Below are 19,477 nucleotides of genomic sequence, written 5' to 3' on the forward strand. Positions count from 1 at the left end.
CTCTAGTTGTTTTTAAGATTTCTCTCTTTTTTGTTTGTTTGTTTTCAGCTGTTTAATAATGATCATCTATACATGCAGAGTCGGACATGATTGAACAACTTCACTTTCACTTTTCACTTTCTGGCACTGGAGAAGGAAATGGCAACCCACTCCTGTGTTCTTGCCTGGAGAATCCCAGAGACGGGGGAGCCTGGTGGGCTGCCGTCTATGGGGTTGCACTGAGTTGGACACGACTGAAGCGACTTAGCAACAGCAGCATACATGCAGAATTCTTTGGTATTTCTCTTGCTTGAGGTTCATTATTACTTCTGGAATCCATGGACTGATGTTCTTCATCAGTTTTAGAAAATTCTAAACCTCTTTTTCTTCAAATACTGCTTTTGCTCTGTTCTCTTTCTCCTGACTTTTTGGAAATTTAAATATGTGCACTAGACCTTGTCTTGATCTCTATTGCCTTTCATCCTTTGTTTCTGGTTATTTTTGTTTAATATCTTTTGGTTCACTAATTTTCTCTTTGGATGTGTCTAATCTGTTGCTTCAATGTGAGTTAATTTACTTTCTCATTCTCAGAATTTCCACTTGACTTTTCTTTTAACATTTTCCAATGCTCTGCCAAAATTTTCAATCTTTTTTCTCTTTGAGCGTGATAAGTATACTTATTTTAAAATACTATATCTGAGAATTCCAATATCTGGAGGCCCAATTTCTATCATCTTTTGTTTTTCTTTGTGTGTGTTTATGTCTTTGTGTATCTGATTCCTTTTGACTATAAGCCAGGCACTGCATTTGCAAACTACAGAAGCAGTTTATGACCTTGCATGACACTACCTTCCTCCAGGAAGGATGTACAATTCTGCCAAATGCCGGGGTCACTAGTCGTTTAGGAACCCTCAGCCTAGTTTTAGAGAATGACACAATTCAAAGCTTATCTGTAGCCTCTGTAAGAACATGTCTACTTCTGGTTAACATTTGCCTTTATGGTGTAGCCTTTCATGGTCCCAACTCAAAAGCGAGCAGGTTCATCAAGAGTCCCCTCTTTGTGGGCCATGGGCTCTAATCTCTTTCCCCCTTACATTCACTCACTAGCCAATCAAAAGGGTTACAGACCTGTTTAGCAACTTTCTCCAGAATTGGCTAATTTCTCCAGAGGAACAGTGACCCCATACACTGGGACCTTCTGCCCCTGGGCCTCCATTCTCCCCATAGATCTTGTATGCTCTTGTTGCCTCCAAGCAAAAAAATAAGTAAATAAAACTTTCCATTGAGCCTTTCTGGTAGTCTTCAGTGGCAGGCACAATTTAAATTACCTACTCTGCAACTACCAGGAGTTAAAGTTCCAAATTTTATCTACATTTTCACCGATTTCATTGTTCACCATTGTTTCTAGTATCCAATCCACTCCTTCTGGGTTCAGTATTTTTCAGTCTCAAGTATATCCTGCTTCACATTCTTCCAACAAGCTTCTGTGACTTGTTGGAAGCTTCTAATAGTTAATTCTATTAGACTTTATCTGAAAAAATACCTTCATTCTATCTTACTCCTGAATGAGAATTAAACTGGGTATAAAATTTTAAGTTGACAGTTATTTTCACTTAGCTCTGTGAAGATATCTTTCCACTGTTTTCTGATCTCTCTTGCTATTGTTAAAAACTTTACTGTCAACATGATGGATATCTCTTTGGATGTCATCATCATTTCTTCATTGCTAATACTAAGACGTTTCTCTTTTTTCTTTGGCATTCTCCCGTTTCACTACAATGCATCTACATATAAGTTAATTTTTACTTATCCCATTTGAACTCATGGTGCTACATGAATTTAAGTATTTATAAATCTAAGTTTTTAAAAATCAATTCTAAAATGTTTTCAGCCATTCTATTTTTGAATATTGCCTCTATACTATTCTATTTGGGTTTCTTATTTTAATACTGTTATCTTAATTTCTCTTTCATACTTTCCATCTCTGTATCTCTCTATGCCACATTCTGGGTGATTTCTTTAGATTTATTCTTCTGTTTATCACTTCTCTCTTCAGCTGAAGCTACTGCTTATGCTGAACCTAGTTGCTGAGTTTTAAATTTTGATGATGATGTTTCTATTTATTGGAGATATTTTAGCTTTCTCTGTGAGAAGCTCCTGTGGCCTGGGCTTGGTGGAGGACCCTTTGGGGTATTCTTTTATCTAACAACTCTATGTGGGATCATTAATCCAGGATTCATTTTAAAATTAACTTCCCAATTTGGGGACCTCAAAGTATACTGGTGGTGTGCATATGTATGTCTTTCCCCCGCCACCTCCTAAGCATGAGCCAAAGACCCATGGTTTAGAACTGCCATGTGAGATTCCTTAGCTTCCACTCTAGAACCCAGGCAAACAGTTGAATAATTCTGTCATTTCTCTGTGTTGGTAGGGAAATAATTTCTAGTCATTTCTCTTCACTGATGATACAGTCACTTTGGAGGTTCCAGTTCCTAGTCCACATCTTAAGCAAGTTCAAGGGCTCATTTTATGCCCCCTTGTTGTTCAGTCACCCAGTCATGTCTAACTCTTTGCAACCCATGAACTGCAGCATGCCAGGCCTCGCTGTCCTTCACCATCTCCCAAAGTTTGCCCAAGTTCATGTCCAATGCACCAGTGATGCCATCTAACCATTTCATCCCCTGATGCCCTCATCTTCTGCCTTCAATATTTTCCAGTGTCAGGGATTTTGCCAGTGAGTCAGCTAGTGGATGCTAAAACTCAAAGGCACACATTACCAGAACCAAAAAAGGAAGCTCATTATCTTTAGCACTTTAATTTCCAGTTTTCTTTTAATTTCTGAAGACATTTCTTTCTCGAGAGCTCAACTGTTCTTCCGAAAATATTTTAATTATATTTTACCCAGCATTTGAAGATTTTTGTATGTTTTCATGCTTCCTAGTCTACTGTATTTCCAGAACCAGAAATCTCATGACATTGTTTTTCAGCTTTTCTTTAATGAAACAAATATGTTAATACTAGTATATTAGTCAAGGTTTTCCAGAGAAACAGAATCAATAGATCTATAGATGTGTTCTATCTGTTCTACTGGTACTTAAAAAAATATATTTATTCTAGACCTAGATTTATATCTTTTTACCTATCTAGAGATTAATTATAAGGAACTTGTTAACAGAAGTATGGGAACTGACAAGTCTTACTATCTGTACTGGGTGAGCTGGAGACACAAGAGAGCCTGGTGTGGCTCTCTCATCCAAAGGCCTGCAAGCTTGAGAGCCAGGAAGAGTGGGTGTTTCAGTTTGAGTCTGAAGGCAGAAAAAAACTGATGTCCCAGCTCAGGGTAGTCAGGCAGAAGGAAATTCCCTCTTACTCAAGTGAGGGTAAGCCTTTTTCTTCTTTTCAGGTCTTCAACTGATGGCATATTAGCAAGGACAACTGCGTTACTCAGTCTACAGATTCGAATGGTAAACACAACTCAATCAAAACAACATTTAACTGATGTCTGGGCACCCTAGGGCCCAGAAAACTAACATAAAATTAGCCATCCCAATTAGTAAACTCTGGTTTGATTTTTAGTTAAATTTTTTTTTTCTAAGACCCAAATCAAATTTTCCTTTGTGACCTAACAGCTTATACCTGTCACTCTACAGCTGAGTTGGGTCAGTGGTGAGTAAACTAGCTTTCTGCACAAGAACTTTACACATACATAATTCTATAAGTCTCTTTATGGATTTAACTTTTCTCTTTTATGATAAATGAATTCAAGACTCTAGAAGTAATGTGGAAGAAAAGTGTCACTTAAAAAGATATTCATGATATGTTTTTGCAAAACTTTTGGTTTATATCACCATCCATCTTTGTATTCTGAACATGTGGATACTGACATCTGCTCACAAGGTGTAAATCTCCCGTAATCCCAGTTCAGTGACATAACTCGGTTCTAAATAAATTTTACTTGCAATTTCTTCAAACTGTAAATTACAGCAACACGTTTTCCACCAGAACTTTGGGTTTCAATCGTCATATAAATGACAACAAACTTTTACTAAATTATATTAGCATTACCCTCCTTTGCTCCTCTTCAGCATCAGCAAAGAGTTTACGAATGTTAGCCTCTGACTCTCCCACATATTTGTTGAGAATTTCCGGCCCGTTGACCACTTTAGGCTCTCTTGCATTCAACATCTTGCCAATCTGTCGAGCCAATAGAGTCTTACCACAACCTGGAGGCCCGTATAACAGGATGCCTTTAACATGTTTGCAGCCTAAAAGGAAAAGAGAACAGTCTTACATCAACTAAGTAAGACATCAAAATTTCCTTTCTTCATATGCATGTTAGGAAAAATACAGCAATCGCATTAACATACATTAATATCCAGGTGCTATAAACAGAACAAGAATGAACTGAAGCTCTTTTTAAAACAGAATATTCCACAAACAATCCCTACACCAGTATCAATAGTTGAGGGGGAAAGCTGCCAATTAAAGGTCTTGGAAAAGTGTATCTGAATTATGATTTAGTTTAGAACAAACACTTTTAACTGTGAAAATGTCTGTTTGACTTAAATACCTAATCAGGAACTATTACTTCCTTTTCATTCTCCTTTACTTTAAAGCTAGCAGGGGAAAAGAAAGATCTGTTTTCAGGCAAATTTAACTCAACACAAATCTATTATGATACAATAGCTATGGAAACTATATCTTAGTCATAGAAATTACAGGTCTACCTGTCAATACAAGTACTTGAAGAAAGGGCAGACATGTCTGAGTTGGGTGGGGACTGAGCGATCCACAGGATGCAGATGGATGTTACAGACTCTGTGGATAAAGCTGAATGCCCTACTTCACAGGACTATGCCAAGTGAGAAACCTGCTTTCTCAGAGCCACCAAGAAGAAAATGAAGCTTCCAAAGAACTTGGATGCTTCATTCAATTCTTTTTGAGGCAACCATTGCTAAATGCATTAAAGATATCATTAACAACAAAAAACAGCAAGACTGAATGACTTAAGACTCCCTAGAATTTCTTGGGCTCACTCTATGCAAGCATTTACTCCATTTCTGAAGATTAAGAGGACCTTTGGTTTCTGTTTAACTCACTCTAGGATTCTCACCTATCTTGTAGTTTCACACTTAACATGCTTGACTCTTTTCTTATGAGTTTCTTTATACTCTTGCCTGGAAAATTCCACGGACAGAGGAGCCTTGTGGCTACAGTCCATGGGGTCGCAAGGAGTCGGACATGACTGAGCGACTTCACTTCACTTTTTTCTTTATACTACACCAAAAAAGCACTCTGTGAAATAATAAATTCTTAGATTTCAAGTGTTACACTCAAAACTACAGGTGAACAGGAAATTTTCTGGAAATGGAATATAGTAAGTTTTTATGGATAATGTCCTCATTTGGAATGAAACCTTAAAAAACTGTATCTTTAAGAAAATTATGACAGTGTATTTAATGACTCACATAAAGAAAACCACAAGATTCAACCAACTCTAACTAGAAATTTTAGATTCTAAGGAGGAAGATACTTGGTGTTGCCTGTATGGCCATTGCTTCTATCTTTGTTTCAAAAAGGGACTCCCTTTTAAATTCTTGAAAGTGATGAGATCTATGTTTATGGTTAGACTTTTAGAGACAAGGGGAACTTGGTAGAAACATATGAAGGCTTATATTCTTGACCTTCTCATCAAGAGTAAGTTCATGTTTCAAGAACTGTAGCCTATAAAATGTCTTTGCCCTTGTCCCACCCTTGGGGCATAAGGGGTAATGAGATACGGGGATAAGCCTTGAGCTTCTGCTAGAGGCCAACACCACCAGGCACCCTCAGGATCCAATCTACTGGGACACATCTGAAGTGAACTCTGGAAGTTCAGTTCAGTTGCTCAGTCATGTCTAACTCTTTGCGACCCCATGGACTGCAGCACAACAGGCCTCCCTGTCCGTCACCAACTCCCAGAATTTACTCAAACTCACGTCCACTGAGTCGGTGATACCACCCAAACATCTCATCCTCTGTCGTCCCCTTCTTCCACCTTCAATCTTTCCCAGCATCAGGGACTTTTCAAATGAGTCAGTTCTTCGCATCAGGTAGTGGTTGGTAGTGGTTGGCTTGGAGTGGAAGATTATGAGCCAAAGTATTGGAGTTTCAGCTTCAGCATCAGTCCTTCCAATGAATATTCAGGACTGATTTCCTTTAGGATGGACTGGTTGGATCTCCTTGCAGTCCAAGGGACTCTCAAGAGTCTTCTCCAACACCACAGTTCAAAAGCATCAATTCTTCAGTTTTTTTTTTCCTCAGGTGCTCAGCTATCTTTACAGTCCAACTCTCACAGCCACACATGACTACTGGAAAAAACATAGCCTTGACTAGACTGCCCTTTGTTGGCAAAGTAATGTCTCTGGCTTTTAATAACCTGTCTAGGTTGGTCATAACTTTTCTTCCAAGGAGCAAGCGTCTTTTAATTTCACGACTGCAGCCACCACCTGCAGTGATTTTGGAGCCCCCCAAAATAAAGTCTATTACTGTTTCCACTGTTTTCCCATCTATTTGCCATGAAATGATGGGACCAGATGCCATGATCTTAGTTTTCTGAATGTTGAGCTTTAAGCCAACTTTTTCACTCTCCTCATTCACTTTCATCAAGAGGCTCTTTAGTTCTTCTTCGCTTTCTGCCATAAGGGTGGTGTCATCTGCATATCTGAGGTTATTGATATTTCTCCCGGCAATCTTGATTCCAGCTTGTGCTTCATCCAGCTCAGCATTTCTCATGATATACTCTGCATATAAGTTAAATAAGCAGGGTGACAATATACAGCCTTGACGTACTCCTTTCCCTATTTAGAACTAGTCTTTTGTTCCATGTCCAGTTCTAACTGCTACTTCCTGAACTGCATACAGATTTCTCAGGAGGCAGGTCAGGTGGTCTGGTATTTCCCTCTCTTTCAGAATTTTCCACAGTTTGTGGTGATCCACACAGGCAAAGGCTTTGGCACAGTCAACAAAGCAGAAGTAGATGTTTTTCTGGATCTCTCGTTTTTTTGATAACCCAATAGATGTTGGCAATCTGATCTCTGGTTCCTCTGCCTTTTCTAAACCCAGCTTGAACATCTAGAAGTTCACAGGTCACATACTATTGAAGGCTGGCTTGGAGAATTTTGAGTTTTACTTTACTAGTGTGTGAGATGAGTGCAACTGTTCAGTAGTTTGAGCATTCTTTGGCACTGCCTTTCTTTGGGAACTCTGGAAACTGGCTCATAATCTTCCACTCCAAGCCAACCACTACTGTTTGACTTAAAACTATTTGTAAAAAACCATAGCAGAGGAAAGCGGAGGTGGTGGGAATGAAACAGGCACAAGGGAAGAAGATCCAGAAAGGAGAAAACAAAGACATGCTTAACACCTACAAAGTACCAAAGCTTAGCCCCATCTCCAGTCTCTTAACCTTCTCCAAGTTTCTCAACTTCCTCCTAACCACACTTCCTTCCAGTTAAGGCATACTTTCTTTAAAGGACTCTTGCTTCCTCGGCATTCTTATATTTCTGTTATACCTACCTTAGGAGCCCTGAACACAATATGACTTTATTGCACCTAAACATTGGCCACAGAGCAAGACCAGAGAAAATTACACCACCGTGCTGACTGATATCCTAAGCGCTTCATGCCATCTGATTTCAGCTCTGTTCTCACTGCTCCCTCAGTATTGCATGCCACCCCTCACTCATTTCTGTTAATCTCCCATTCTCCTTAGTAATTATCCAGATCACCACTGTTCTCTTCTCAAGTGCTACCCATGTCATTAATTCTTAGAGATGATTTAGACTTCTACTTTGCACATTAAAAAAACAACAACCTATCAAGTATGAATTCTATTTAGCTCCCTGCTTCCTCTTTTTTTTTTTTTTAACACTGCAAATTTATAATCTAACAGTTCTTTAAGTCATAAGTTTGAGTGGGTTTGGGTAGCTCAGATCCATTTTTCATAAGACTGAAATCAAGGTGTGAGTCAGTGGGGTTTTGGGTAGAATCAGTTTCCAAGTATATGCAGGTTGTTGATAGAATCCATTTTCTTGTGACTGTAAGACTGCGATTCCTATTTCTTTGCTGGCTGTCAGCTGGGGGTTCATCTTTTCTCCCAGAGGCTGCCTATTTTCTTTTGATACTTTCCATGTGGTCTCCCTCCAGTAAGTGACTGAGTTTCTCTTACGCTTCAGATCTCTTGAGCTTCTTTTTCTGACACATCTCTCTCTTCTGCCTTCCTCTTCTGCTTTAAGCTACCTTCTGTGATTATGTTAGGTTCACCCAGATAATTCAAGTTAATCTCCCTATCTTTTGACAAGGTTATTAGTAACCTTAATTACATATCCAGACTCTCTTTGCATCCCTGCTTCTTTATCTACAGATTTATCTGCAGACATCTCCATTCTCAACTTCAGCAACTGTTCTCAGAGGAGGAGTTTCCTTCCTCTTCTCCAAGGTTTAAATCACAATTATTTGTCTTTATACTTTCTTCTCTATTAGACTGAACTATTCAAGGCAGGTGCTCTCTCATCAATTCTGAATTGCAAACACTCAGCATTAATATCTAGCACATAATATATACTCAATAAACAGGTGAACAAGTAAATTGTTGATATCCTTCCTATAAAACTCAGAGAAAATGGGGGGCAAGAAGATGATTTAAAAAAAAATATTTGAAGCTCTTATTTGAAAGTATTTATTTTGTATTTGAAGCTCTCCACAAAAGTATTTACTTTCATGGCTAAGATAATTTAAATACCTAAAAAAAAATGTCTTTGGAAACACTGGGACTTTACAAATTTGGCCAAACTACATAATATCTAAGAAGAGATTTTTAACTCTGTAACTCTGTTTTTGTATGTGGGAAATGCTCAATTTAATATGCTCTGAATTAAATTAACTCAGATGTTATAAAATGAATAATCCACAAAATATTACCATGAAATTTGAAAGAAAAGAGGTAAAATGCACATCCATGGAACTTATATATAATCTATAATACAGATCTGTGAAATTACAGAATCTGTTCAATATAACATCAATAGGAATGTCATAAAACCTCTAATCTGCATTAAAACCATCATTCTACCATCTTTTTTAGGATGCCAGGAAAACACATCAAAAAATATACACTTACATGTGAAGATTTTTAAAAATCCACTTCCACAAAGGAAGCAGTTACTTGAATAAGCAGTGGAAATGGGACTTTGTTATTACTATTATTATCATAGCCTTTTCAACTTATTAAATAAGCATCGGTCTCTAATTTTAAATGAGTCATAAAAACTCTTCATAAGTAATTCCATTCAACAAAAGTGTATTAAGCTCCTGTTTGGACTAGGCACGAAACGAGGTGTTTGGGATACAAACATGAAAAAGGCAGTCCATACCTGCAGGGCATTTCTGATTTAGTAGGAAAGACAGAAATAAAAATAAGTTATCCCCAATATAATATGACATTATCAGAGACGGGCATGAAATGTTTCTGGAACCTAGCCAAGAGAGACTGATCTTGCCAGGGTGATGGCAGAAGATTAGGGATGGACACAGGGGAAGAGATAACACAGAGTCTGGGCCTTGGAGGATGGCTTGAGGTTCCTAGTCGGGCAAAGGAAGGGAAATGGCAGCCTAAAGACAGAGATCAGCATTAGATTAGGCACGGTGGCATGGACCTCGAAGTTGTCCTCTCAAGACAGCCAGTCATCCCTTCCGTGGCTGGGAGCCTGAGTACAAGGTTGACAGGTTCCCAACTAAGACAGGCCTCAACACCATGCCAGGAGTTTTTAATCTGTTTTGTAAAAACCCAGAAGTTTCTAATCAGGGAGGCTACATAATGAGATGTGTGTTTAAAAGCTAACTCTGGTGGCAGAGTAAAGGACGGACTGGAGAAGAAAGATCAGAGGGCGGGAGTCCAGCTGGAGGAATGTTCTTACCCTTTTTCTGGGGACACTGCCTCACTGTCTGGCTTTGGGTTTTTTGCCAATTAAGCTTCCCTATCCCTCCAAGTCCTTTGGAAGCACATGAACAATTGGGTCGAGAGGCCTCAGAAGGCTGCCTCCCTACTGATGCCCCAGCTTTCCCCTGAGCTTCTCCAGAACATGAAGGCCTAGCACTGATGCTGGGAGCCTCTGATCTCTGACCGCTAGACTGTCTGACTGCCAAGCTGTACTGATTGCTGTTACTTTTTTTTCCCTTTATGTCTTACATGCCCCTCACTACTCAGAGATCAGTTCCCTGAGTTAGGGAACTACATAGCAAAGGGCAGGCACAGAGCAAGGAGAAATCAGTGGAACTGACTTGTTTAAAATGTCATGTTCTCTCATTCTATCCCTTACTTTTTTTTCCCATGGACTAGTTTAGTGGACCTCCCTAGAAAAATGCCCATGTACGAAAATTTGTATGCACTTTTGAGAAGATTCTTATATCCTCTGAGGTTCAGGCATTAAATTCAAATTAAAAATCCTGAGTACTACTGAAGTAATCTAGACAAGAGACCAGAAATGGAAAGAGGCAACAACTGTAAGAAACAGTAGTAGGAAAAGAACAGAAGATAGGGGAGGTATTCATCAGAAATCAAGAGACCAACTGAAAATAAAAGAAAGAGGAGTCAAGGATGACCTGAAGGCATCTAGCCTGGGAACATAAGAAAAATTATCGTCATCTCAGAAAACAACCAAGAAGTTAGCAATAGCAAATCATAACTTAGTTTTGGGCTATAAGGCATTTGAGATTCAGGTAGTAATGCCCATTAAAAAAAGACTTGTTGAAAGCTTAGAAAAGATATCAGAACTCCTGGTTCAATATTTTTGAATGTTTGCTCTGGGTACATGAAAAGCCTCCAAAAGCTTTGAGCAGAGGAATGTGACAAGAGGGACAGACGCTCTGGAGACAGAGGATGAGGCCTGGAAAGAGAACATGTGATGTAAAAATCAGGAGGTTCATGCTGATCTAGGTCAGATCATTTGGGGCTGAGGTAGGAGAAGGAAGCCAAGTGGTGTAGGCAGGAACAGACAAGAGATAACACTTTCCGGAACTCTGGCAACCTAGAGGCGGGATTTAAGGAGAGGTGCAAGGAAACTTCTTCTGAGACTAGTGAAGTAAAGAGAAGAGGAAGCGAGCTGAGGTTATGCCCGCTGGGCTTTGTTTATCACCTGGAGTAGGGGCTGAGGTCATCTAAAGAACGCAGGATGAGGAGATGGCACTGGTAGACATGTAAGCAGTCTGGGAAGAACCTGAGGAACTGGGGAAATGTGTGGGAAGGTGGGCTTGAGCAGATAGATGCCACTGGGTAAGTGAACTCAGCACAGGAAAGTCAGGTCACTGAGGAACTCTCCTCTTTGCTGTAATTATATAAGCAACTTACAGTGTGAGGTAAGGTGTAGGTTCTTACTCAATTCTGTAAATATAAATTTTATTAAAGCTGGCATAAGAATCTTGATTTTTGGGGTTTTAACCACTGTTTTTTCCAAAACTGAATCTTAAACTTTAGCAATGCAGGGTAAATAAAATTACCACACACACAAAAAAACAACAACAAACAAAACTACCCCAAACTCCAAAACTACCACATGGCCTGTTCTCACCATTCTCCCTCTAATTTCCACAAAGTTTGAGGCTTTAATTTTCATTTCTAAATCATTTGCATCTTTTCTCCTTCCTCCATAATTTATGGACTAATAGTATAATCAAAAATAGTGCCAAAGCATTTCTTCTCTTCATTTCCTGAGTTGTTAATTAACTGCTTATTTTAATAACTGCTTCTGTTAATCTCTTCCTAAAAACACCTAATCTTTATCTGGATGAGGCACAAACATAACACTCCTGGTTATAGTATCATAAAGGAAGGTGGTAGTGATAACCATAATTCAAAATGGCCAAAACTGGCTTTATATATTTGGTTTTGGAATTCAAGTTGCTAATTATATTTGAATATAGGAGTAAATGAAGTTTTGGGATTGTGTTCTTTGACTCATTCAACAAGTGTTACATTAAGATGAGTTTGTTCTCTTCTGATTATTTCTCTTTCCTCAGTGAAATTAAAGATTTCAAATTATCAGCTGCTGGTGAGGATGGAATGAGGCAAGAGGTAATGTTGGATGTTTGAGGAGAATGGAGACGAACTAGTCCTCTCAGAGAGGCAGGAAGGAAACTGACAAGACTAAGGAAATACATGCCTTCTAGGCCTCTTGGCTAAGATAGGTGTAGACTAAGGGGACATAGAAGGAATGCTAGGAAACACTGATGCCAAGACATGCTGATGCTTGCTTAATATTTGGTTCTTAAATTTAAAGTGAGGTCAAACATCATGGTTTTGTGTTTTTCTGGAGCCACATGCAAGTCTGGGGACTGGTACAGAGTAAGCAGGTAGCTGAGAAACAGCTGACACACACAACATGAGGAGCAAGGCTGTTAAGGGTGTACCGTAGGAGGGTAAAGGCCTTCTGCAATGGCTCAGCAGGTAAAGAATCCACCTGCAAATGCAGGAGACTCAGGAGATGTGGGTTCAATCCCTGGGTCAGGAAGATCCCCTGGTGAAAGAAATGGCAACCCATCCAGCATTGTTGCCTGGAAAATCCCACACTCAGAGGAACCTGGCGGGCTACAGTCCATAGGATGGCAAATAGTCGGATGCAACGGAGCACACACAGAGGAGGGTAAAGGTGGTAGACCATGGAATCTAAGCTGGGTAGAGATGACAAAACAGCTGGGAAGTGACATAGAGTAAATTAACTGGAAGATCCCATAGGCCTGAACTTGCTGCAATAGGGATGAGACGTAGGCTAAAAGCAAGCAAGGAGAAAATGGGAGGTGGCTAGAGAGCAAGAGGCTTAAAACTGAGATACCAAAGTTGTGGTTATTAGTCATGGTGCAGTCTTGGGTATGACCAAAGTGAGTATCTGAGATGGAGTCAAAGAAAAGTTAAATGGAAATGAGGACTCTGAAGAACTGTGAAGACAGACTGTTAGACAAATCACCAACAAGGATACTAAAGTCACCAGTGACACACAGAAAAATAAAACAATCAAGATTACAGTTAGAGGAGCAAGTAAGCCAGACAACTTCTTTATCTGGCCCCCCTGTTCATTCTTCTCTAGCAGGGCTATTCCTGTTCTCTTCCATTTTGTTCTCCATATGTTAGGGACAATGAAAAGTATTAATATCTATTATTGTAAAAGTAATGTCTATTATTATCTATTATTTTACATCATTATATAAAAGCTATTAATAAAGGTACAAATAATGTCAAATGCCAGTGACATAAATACAGCAAATGGTAATGCCATTGTTTACTAAGGATTTAAGCAAATATGACACTGGAACTCACTGTAAGACTATATTCTGTAAATAATTTAGTGTAAGGATTGTTTGTATCTCATTCTAGAGCTGTTGTCATAAGGAATTTTTAATGATTTGCTAGAATATGAACCGCAAAGCTGAATTTCAATTACATTTCACAATGGATATTTGTCAAATGGATGAAAGTACAGCTTGTGGTCAGGCACCAGATAGGTGAAGAATGACTGGTTTAAGCGCATTAGGAAATAAATCATGTGAAACATCTCTACAGAACATTAAAAATTACTAACCCAGAGTCCCATTTTTCTGACCATTGATTCTCAGACTTAGATTTCTAAAGCTATTATAGCTAAACAACTTCTTTAAAAACAACTGGAGATTAGTGTTGTCATTGGGTTGCTTAGCTTATTTTGCAAGGTAAAGATTTCTTTTTTTAAAATATAAATTTATTTATTTTAATTGGAGGTTAATTACTTTACAATATTGTACTGGTTTTGCCATACATCAACATGAATCTGCCACAGGTATACACGTGTTCCCCATCCTGAACCCCCTCCCTCCTGCCTCCCCAACAAAAATATCAAACCTGACATCTTCTATCACCGCCATTTAATCTAAGAAAATATACTGTACTATCAAAAGGTAGCATGGACATATAATCTCAGAATGAAGAAGAGTTTTTTGTATTAGACTCAAGAGTGAGTGCTCTGGAGTCAGCTTGTCTGGGTTCAAGTCCTGGTTCTTCCACTTATAATTGGAAATAATAATAGCAACTACATCAGAATATTATTATGATGATTAAGGCACTTAGAAAGAGCTCATGCTGCTGCTGCTAAGTTGCTTCAGTCATGTCCGACTCTGTGAGACCCCATAGACGGCAGCCCAGCAGGCTCCTCCGTCCCTGGGATTCTTCAGGCAAGAACACTGGAGTGGGTTGCCATTTCCTTCTCCAAGAAAGAGCTCACAAATAGGCTTAATTAATATTAGCTTATTTTTTTTAATCACCTTGCTGTGCATGAGTTATGAGATGCAACCAGCCTGACAACTGGTAGGTGAGAATTAAATCACTGTTAGGTGACTGTAAAGCCTGAAAATAAACGAAGATCTTGCTTGTGAAATTCTTTCTGAGACTGACTACTGTGACCATCTGGCCCCTTAAACATTTTACCTAAAACACCATTGTCACTGGGACACTGCAAATTACCAGGACTCATTCCACTGATGAACGTCAAAATCCAAATTAACACTGTAGTAAATGAGTTGTAACAGTAGTTTCACAAAGATTTTGCTAGTGTTCAGTAGGGCAGGATTCTCTGTAGCTTTAGCCTCTTTCCAGGTGGATTACTATCATAGTCAATCCTCCCTGCTCCTCTTATGCCTTAAGCAAGATTCAATTAATACCAACTTCTCAAGCCTTCCAACCTCATTAAGGGTCAGTGTGTAGCTCCACCCATAAAAACCAAGCTACCGTGACTATCACTTTCACATATATACACCTTTCTAAAATCTCTCTCCCCAACCTGTTCTATTATAATAAGCATGTTTCTTCTTCAAAGTTCCCCATATCACCCCAATTGTACCGATTCTCTTAACTATCAGATATTAGAAAGCTGCCACTCCTCGTTCTTAGGGTGGCACACACCTCACACTGTGGCACTCACCTGGAATGATCTGGTTCTATTAAGATGAACTGGGGCTAATTCTGGGTATTTCACCCAAAAGGACATTTGCAATGCTAGATAACCACTGCCCATCCTTTGTCTCTTAGTTTGAGGTAGCTTAGTATGATATACACTTCCAATTCTAACTTTCACTCTCTTAAATTAGCAGTTCTCCAACCATGTACAAATGTGTAACACTGTTTGAGCCCCACGTATTGTTACTCAGTGATTATAATCACACAAACTTTGGTGGGAAGAACTTTAAGAGGCTTTAAGGTGTGTGCTATGATTAGTGTGGATGACTTCTGATCTAAAAGTCTAAACAGAGTAAGACCTTATCCATTATAATAAAGCTTATGTAGCCCCTCTGATGAAAATAATACATGAAAATATGTGTAAGACATCTAATGTACTAACTATAATCTCTTTTCTTAAGATAGTTCAATGAAAAAAAATAGCCTGTTTCTACAATGTAATTAATAAACAGTAATGTTTGCTGTTTATAATCTTTGAAATATTACCCATAAAAGTAAAAAATCTGCATTTGTTAATCTCTTCAATTTTAAAAAGCAGTGAATTTTCTTTGTTTTCCTGAGATTGTATCAGAAGCAAGCCACACTGAGGAAAAATTGTCAGTCAACTTTTAGGTAACCAAAAGAGGAAAAAAAATTAGGGCAACACTAATTTTACGTAAGAGTAAGCAGAATAAGAATAAATTAGGACTGATCTCTGTCAAATTAGCATTAGGATAAAGAGTGTTTATTTCATGGGGAAACACGATCCATAAAGAGAAAGAGAGAGAGAGAAGTGTGAAGTCGGTTTGGTGATGTTTAAAGGGGAATCCCACATAACTTCCAGTTCAAATGCAGACAGATTTGCCATGTTTGCCAAAACAGGGAGGCTATCAACAGAATAGCGGCAAGTCAGGACATATTCACAAGTCTTGCAAGCCGCTCTCTGCAGTTGTGCAAACCAGATTTGAATACTTATTTTTAAATCATGCATGCACTTGCAGAAAACACAATCACAAATTAATGCTAATATTTAGTCTTTTAAAGTTTGCACAATTCCAACTTCTCCTAGAATTATGAGTATTTTCTTAGTTCTGTTCAACTTATTCTCTCAGTAGTACAATATGATTATTTATATTAAGAAACAGTTTTCAATTTTCCATCCACACAAGGAGGACTTGGAGCATAACTTCCATCAATTCATAATATAGGAGGGGTTTCTGTTTGTTTCAAAGACTGTCAATCAGCCTCTAAAACAAGTCATCTATATTTGCTTAGCTGGGCACTTATCAAATCTTTAAGAAAAGGAAATAGTTAAGAATGGAAACAAAACTTGGACCCCATTTAAGCAGTCAGGTCTTTGATCATCCATTCTCTGTGTATCATTTCATCTAGTAGAGACGCACTCTTGCCCCCAACGATTTTAAAATGCTGAGAGCACTTTGAGTTCCGTTACGATTAAGTGAAACGGGCCTGTGCCCTGAGCACCAAACAGTGCAGGATGCCTGACTGGTCTATATCCAAATTAGTCACCTGAGATTCAATACAGATCTTCTCACTAGATAGCCCACAACTAAAGACGGGGTGTGTGTAGCAACGCTCCAAACTAATCTCTGCTGACACCTCCACCTTTTATACTCCCTCAGAGGGAGTGGCCTGGTATTTCACAAATTCTTGATGACAAAGATCATGCTTCTACTACATAGCAGGTCCTGCCTTGCTACCATCTGGCAGCATCATCTTTATTAGTTTCATAATTTTACAGCTTCTCCTGTCTTCTTTGTTTTCCCCTCTGTCCCTCTGTTTTAAATCCACTCTATTTGCTGTTCTGTAAGGCCTCTGCTTCTGACTAGCAAATACCTTGTCTTCTCTAGCCAGCAACGTATTCTTTCCTCACTTATACCTGGACCTTCTACTGTATCAGTTCATGTTCTTCTGTTTCTCAGAAGTCACCTCCTTAATGCATGCCACCTGACTGATCACGTAAGTCTGCTAACACTACTGAGCTCTGACCACATCTTTGGGCTCTGCCTCTGCTCTCTACTCAACTCTTTAACTTACAACGGTAGCAGCTGTCAAATTTTAACATGCGCCAACCTCCTATGCATCTAAAAACTCAGACTTCCAAGCACTAATCCTAGAAATCTGAATTCCTTAAGTCAGGAGTGGAGCTGGGGAAGTTATAAAACAAGCACTCTCTTGGTGATTTTACTGTGGGTCACAGGACACTTTGAGAAACATCATTCATAGTTATAACTGACACTACATTAAGCTGCTTTTTAAGAGCTCTTAGGTTTTTATTTAGTGTAAATGTTTTATAGCTTCAATTAAATCATAAGCTAATAAGAACACTTTTTTCTTTTTAATTCCTTGACAAGTTGCAGCTATAGACGAGCAAAGAGTTACTCTAACAAGATAAAAGTTATCAAGAAAAAATGTAAGGGACTTCCCTGGTGGTCCATTGGTTAAGACTCCGTGTTCCCACTGCAGCAGGCCTGGGTTCAGTTCTTAGTCAGGGAACTAAGATCCCAAATGCAGTGTGGCTTGGCCAAAAATTAAAAATAAAAAAGAATAAATGTTAAGATTTCTATACTTGAGTACAGCTAGGGGAGATATACGCTTATGGGAGATGACACGGTGGGAGGGATTTACTTAAAAGTAAATTCACCTGTGGCGGATTCATGTCGATGTACGGCAAAACCAATACAATATTATAAAGTAATTAGCATCCAATTAAAATAAATAAATTTATACTAAAAAAAAAAGAAAAGCTCATCCAGCCAAAAATAAATAAATAAATAACTTAAAAAAAAATAAATTCGGTATTAATCAAGATAGAATGTGGATGTCAAAAATGTTAACTCAATTTCAGCCTGCATTAAAAGAAGACTGATGCTTTGAACAAAGGACGAACAGTTCTCGTCTACTGTCTAACAGGGACCACACCTGTAGTACTCCAAGTATTCCACTGATTTCTGAGTTTCACAACTTAAGGCAAATGTAAACAGATATTAAAGTTCACAGAAATGAGAACAGAATGGTAGAGGGCTAAACATCAGGCTATAAAGGGATTTTCTAGAAGAACGAATCAAGCTGGGAGTTTTAGCTTAGGGAAAACATAAATGTGAGGAGAGTTTATGTCTGGAGTTTATGTTCTTCACACACCTAAAGGGCTTTCAGGGGGAAGCAGGGAACCCTTTTCTGTATAGTCTTAGGGGGCGAACTAGAGCTGGCAGCAGAAGCTACGAGAACCTATGTTTCACCTTAAGTTAAGGAAGACTCAATCAATGGTGGTCCAAAAAATGGAAGGCAGTGTTCAGAGAGAATGAGTTTCCTGTCACTGAAGGAATTCAAGCTTAGCCTAAGGAACTTGGCAGAAGTTACTCAGCAGAAATAGAAAATTTAAATAAAAGACAAGTATGTAAATTAAAAGAGTTTTAAGATCCCTTGCAATGCTGAGATTCTGTAATTCCTTTGATAGTCTCTGGTAGAACCAGCTAGTTTTGCAAAGACAATAATATTTGAAATAAATGTTCCAGGATGGGAACAAAGAAGGAGATGGAAGGCTAGGAAGATGATAAAGAGGCTACTGCTATAATTCATGTGTAATTTACTGAAAGTATGAAAAAGAAGAGGAATGATCCACTCCCCTCACCTCAAAAAAAAGCAGAAACAAAGTTAAGAGCAGTCAATAATGGATTTGAGAAAATGCATGCACACATGTATACAGCCAACTGATCTCTGACAAAAATCAAAAGCAATACAGTGGAGCAGAAACAGTCTTTTCAAAAAATGGTGCCAGAACACCTGGACATCAACATGCAAAAACAACAACAACAGCAGCAAACCTGATCCAGACATAGACTTTACACCCTTCACAAAAATTAATGCAAAATCAATTACAGACCTAAATGTAAAATGCAAAACTGTAAAACTCCTAGAAGATAACACAGGAAGAAACCTACATGACCTTGGGTATGGCAGTTACTTTTTAGATATAATACCAAAGGCGTGATCCATGAGAGAAAGAATTGATAAGCTGGACTTCATGAAAATTAAAAACTTCTGCTCTGTTAAAGACAACGTTAAGAGGATGAGAACAAAAGCTACAGAATGGGAGAAAATATTTGCAAACGACACATCTGATAAAGCATTATTATCCAAAATACAGAAAGAACTCTTAAACCTCAACAAGAAAACAGCCCAATTAAAAAATGGGCCACAGACCTTAACAGACATTTTACCAAATAAGATAAACAGATGGCAAATAAGCATATGAAAAGATGCTCTACATAATATGTCATCAGAGAAATGCAAATTAGAACAGTGAGATATCACTACATAGCTATTAGAACGGCCAAAGCCCAGAGACTGACAATGCCAAACACTGGTAAGGATGTGGAGCACTGGAATTCTCATTCATTGCTGGTGGGAATGCAAAATAAATCACGCACTTTGGAAAACAGTATGATGGCTTCTTACAAACCTACTCTTTCCATTTGATCC

At 38.6% G+C, this 19,477-nt stretch overlaps 1 protein-coding gene across 8 annotated transcripts in view; it reads right to left on the reverse strand.

The window, feature by feature from the left end:
- The window catches only part of NSF (N-ethylmaleimide sensitive factor, vesicle fusing ATPase), a 149,247-nt gene that overhangs the window by 69,732 nt on the left and 60,038 nt on the right, over window positions 1–19,477 (reverse strand). For all 8 annotated transcript variants that reach the window (XM_004013003.5, XM_027974387.2, XM_060394932.1 and 5 more), the window contains exon 9: window positions 4,045–4,244. In XM_004013003.5, coding sequence (XP_004013052.2) covers window positions 4,045–4,244 — 200 coding nt within the window. The remainder of the gene's footprint in view (window positions 1–4,044; window positions 4,245–19,477) is intronic.

The sequence above is a fragment of the Ovis aries genome, chromosome 11 (genome assembly GCF_016772045.2).
Source record: "Ovis aries strain OAR_USU_Benz2616 breed Rambouillet chromosome 11, ARS-UI_Ramb_v3.0, whole genome shotgun sequence".
Classification (NCBI taxonomy): Eukaryota; Metazoa; Chordata; class Mammalia; order Artiodactyla; family Bovidae; genus Ovis; species Ovis aries.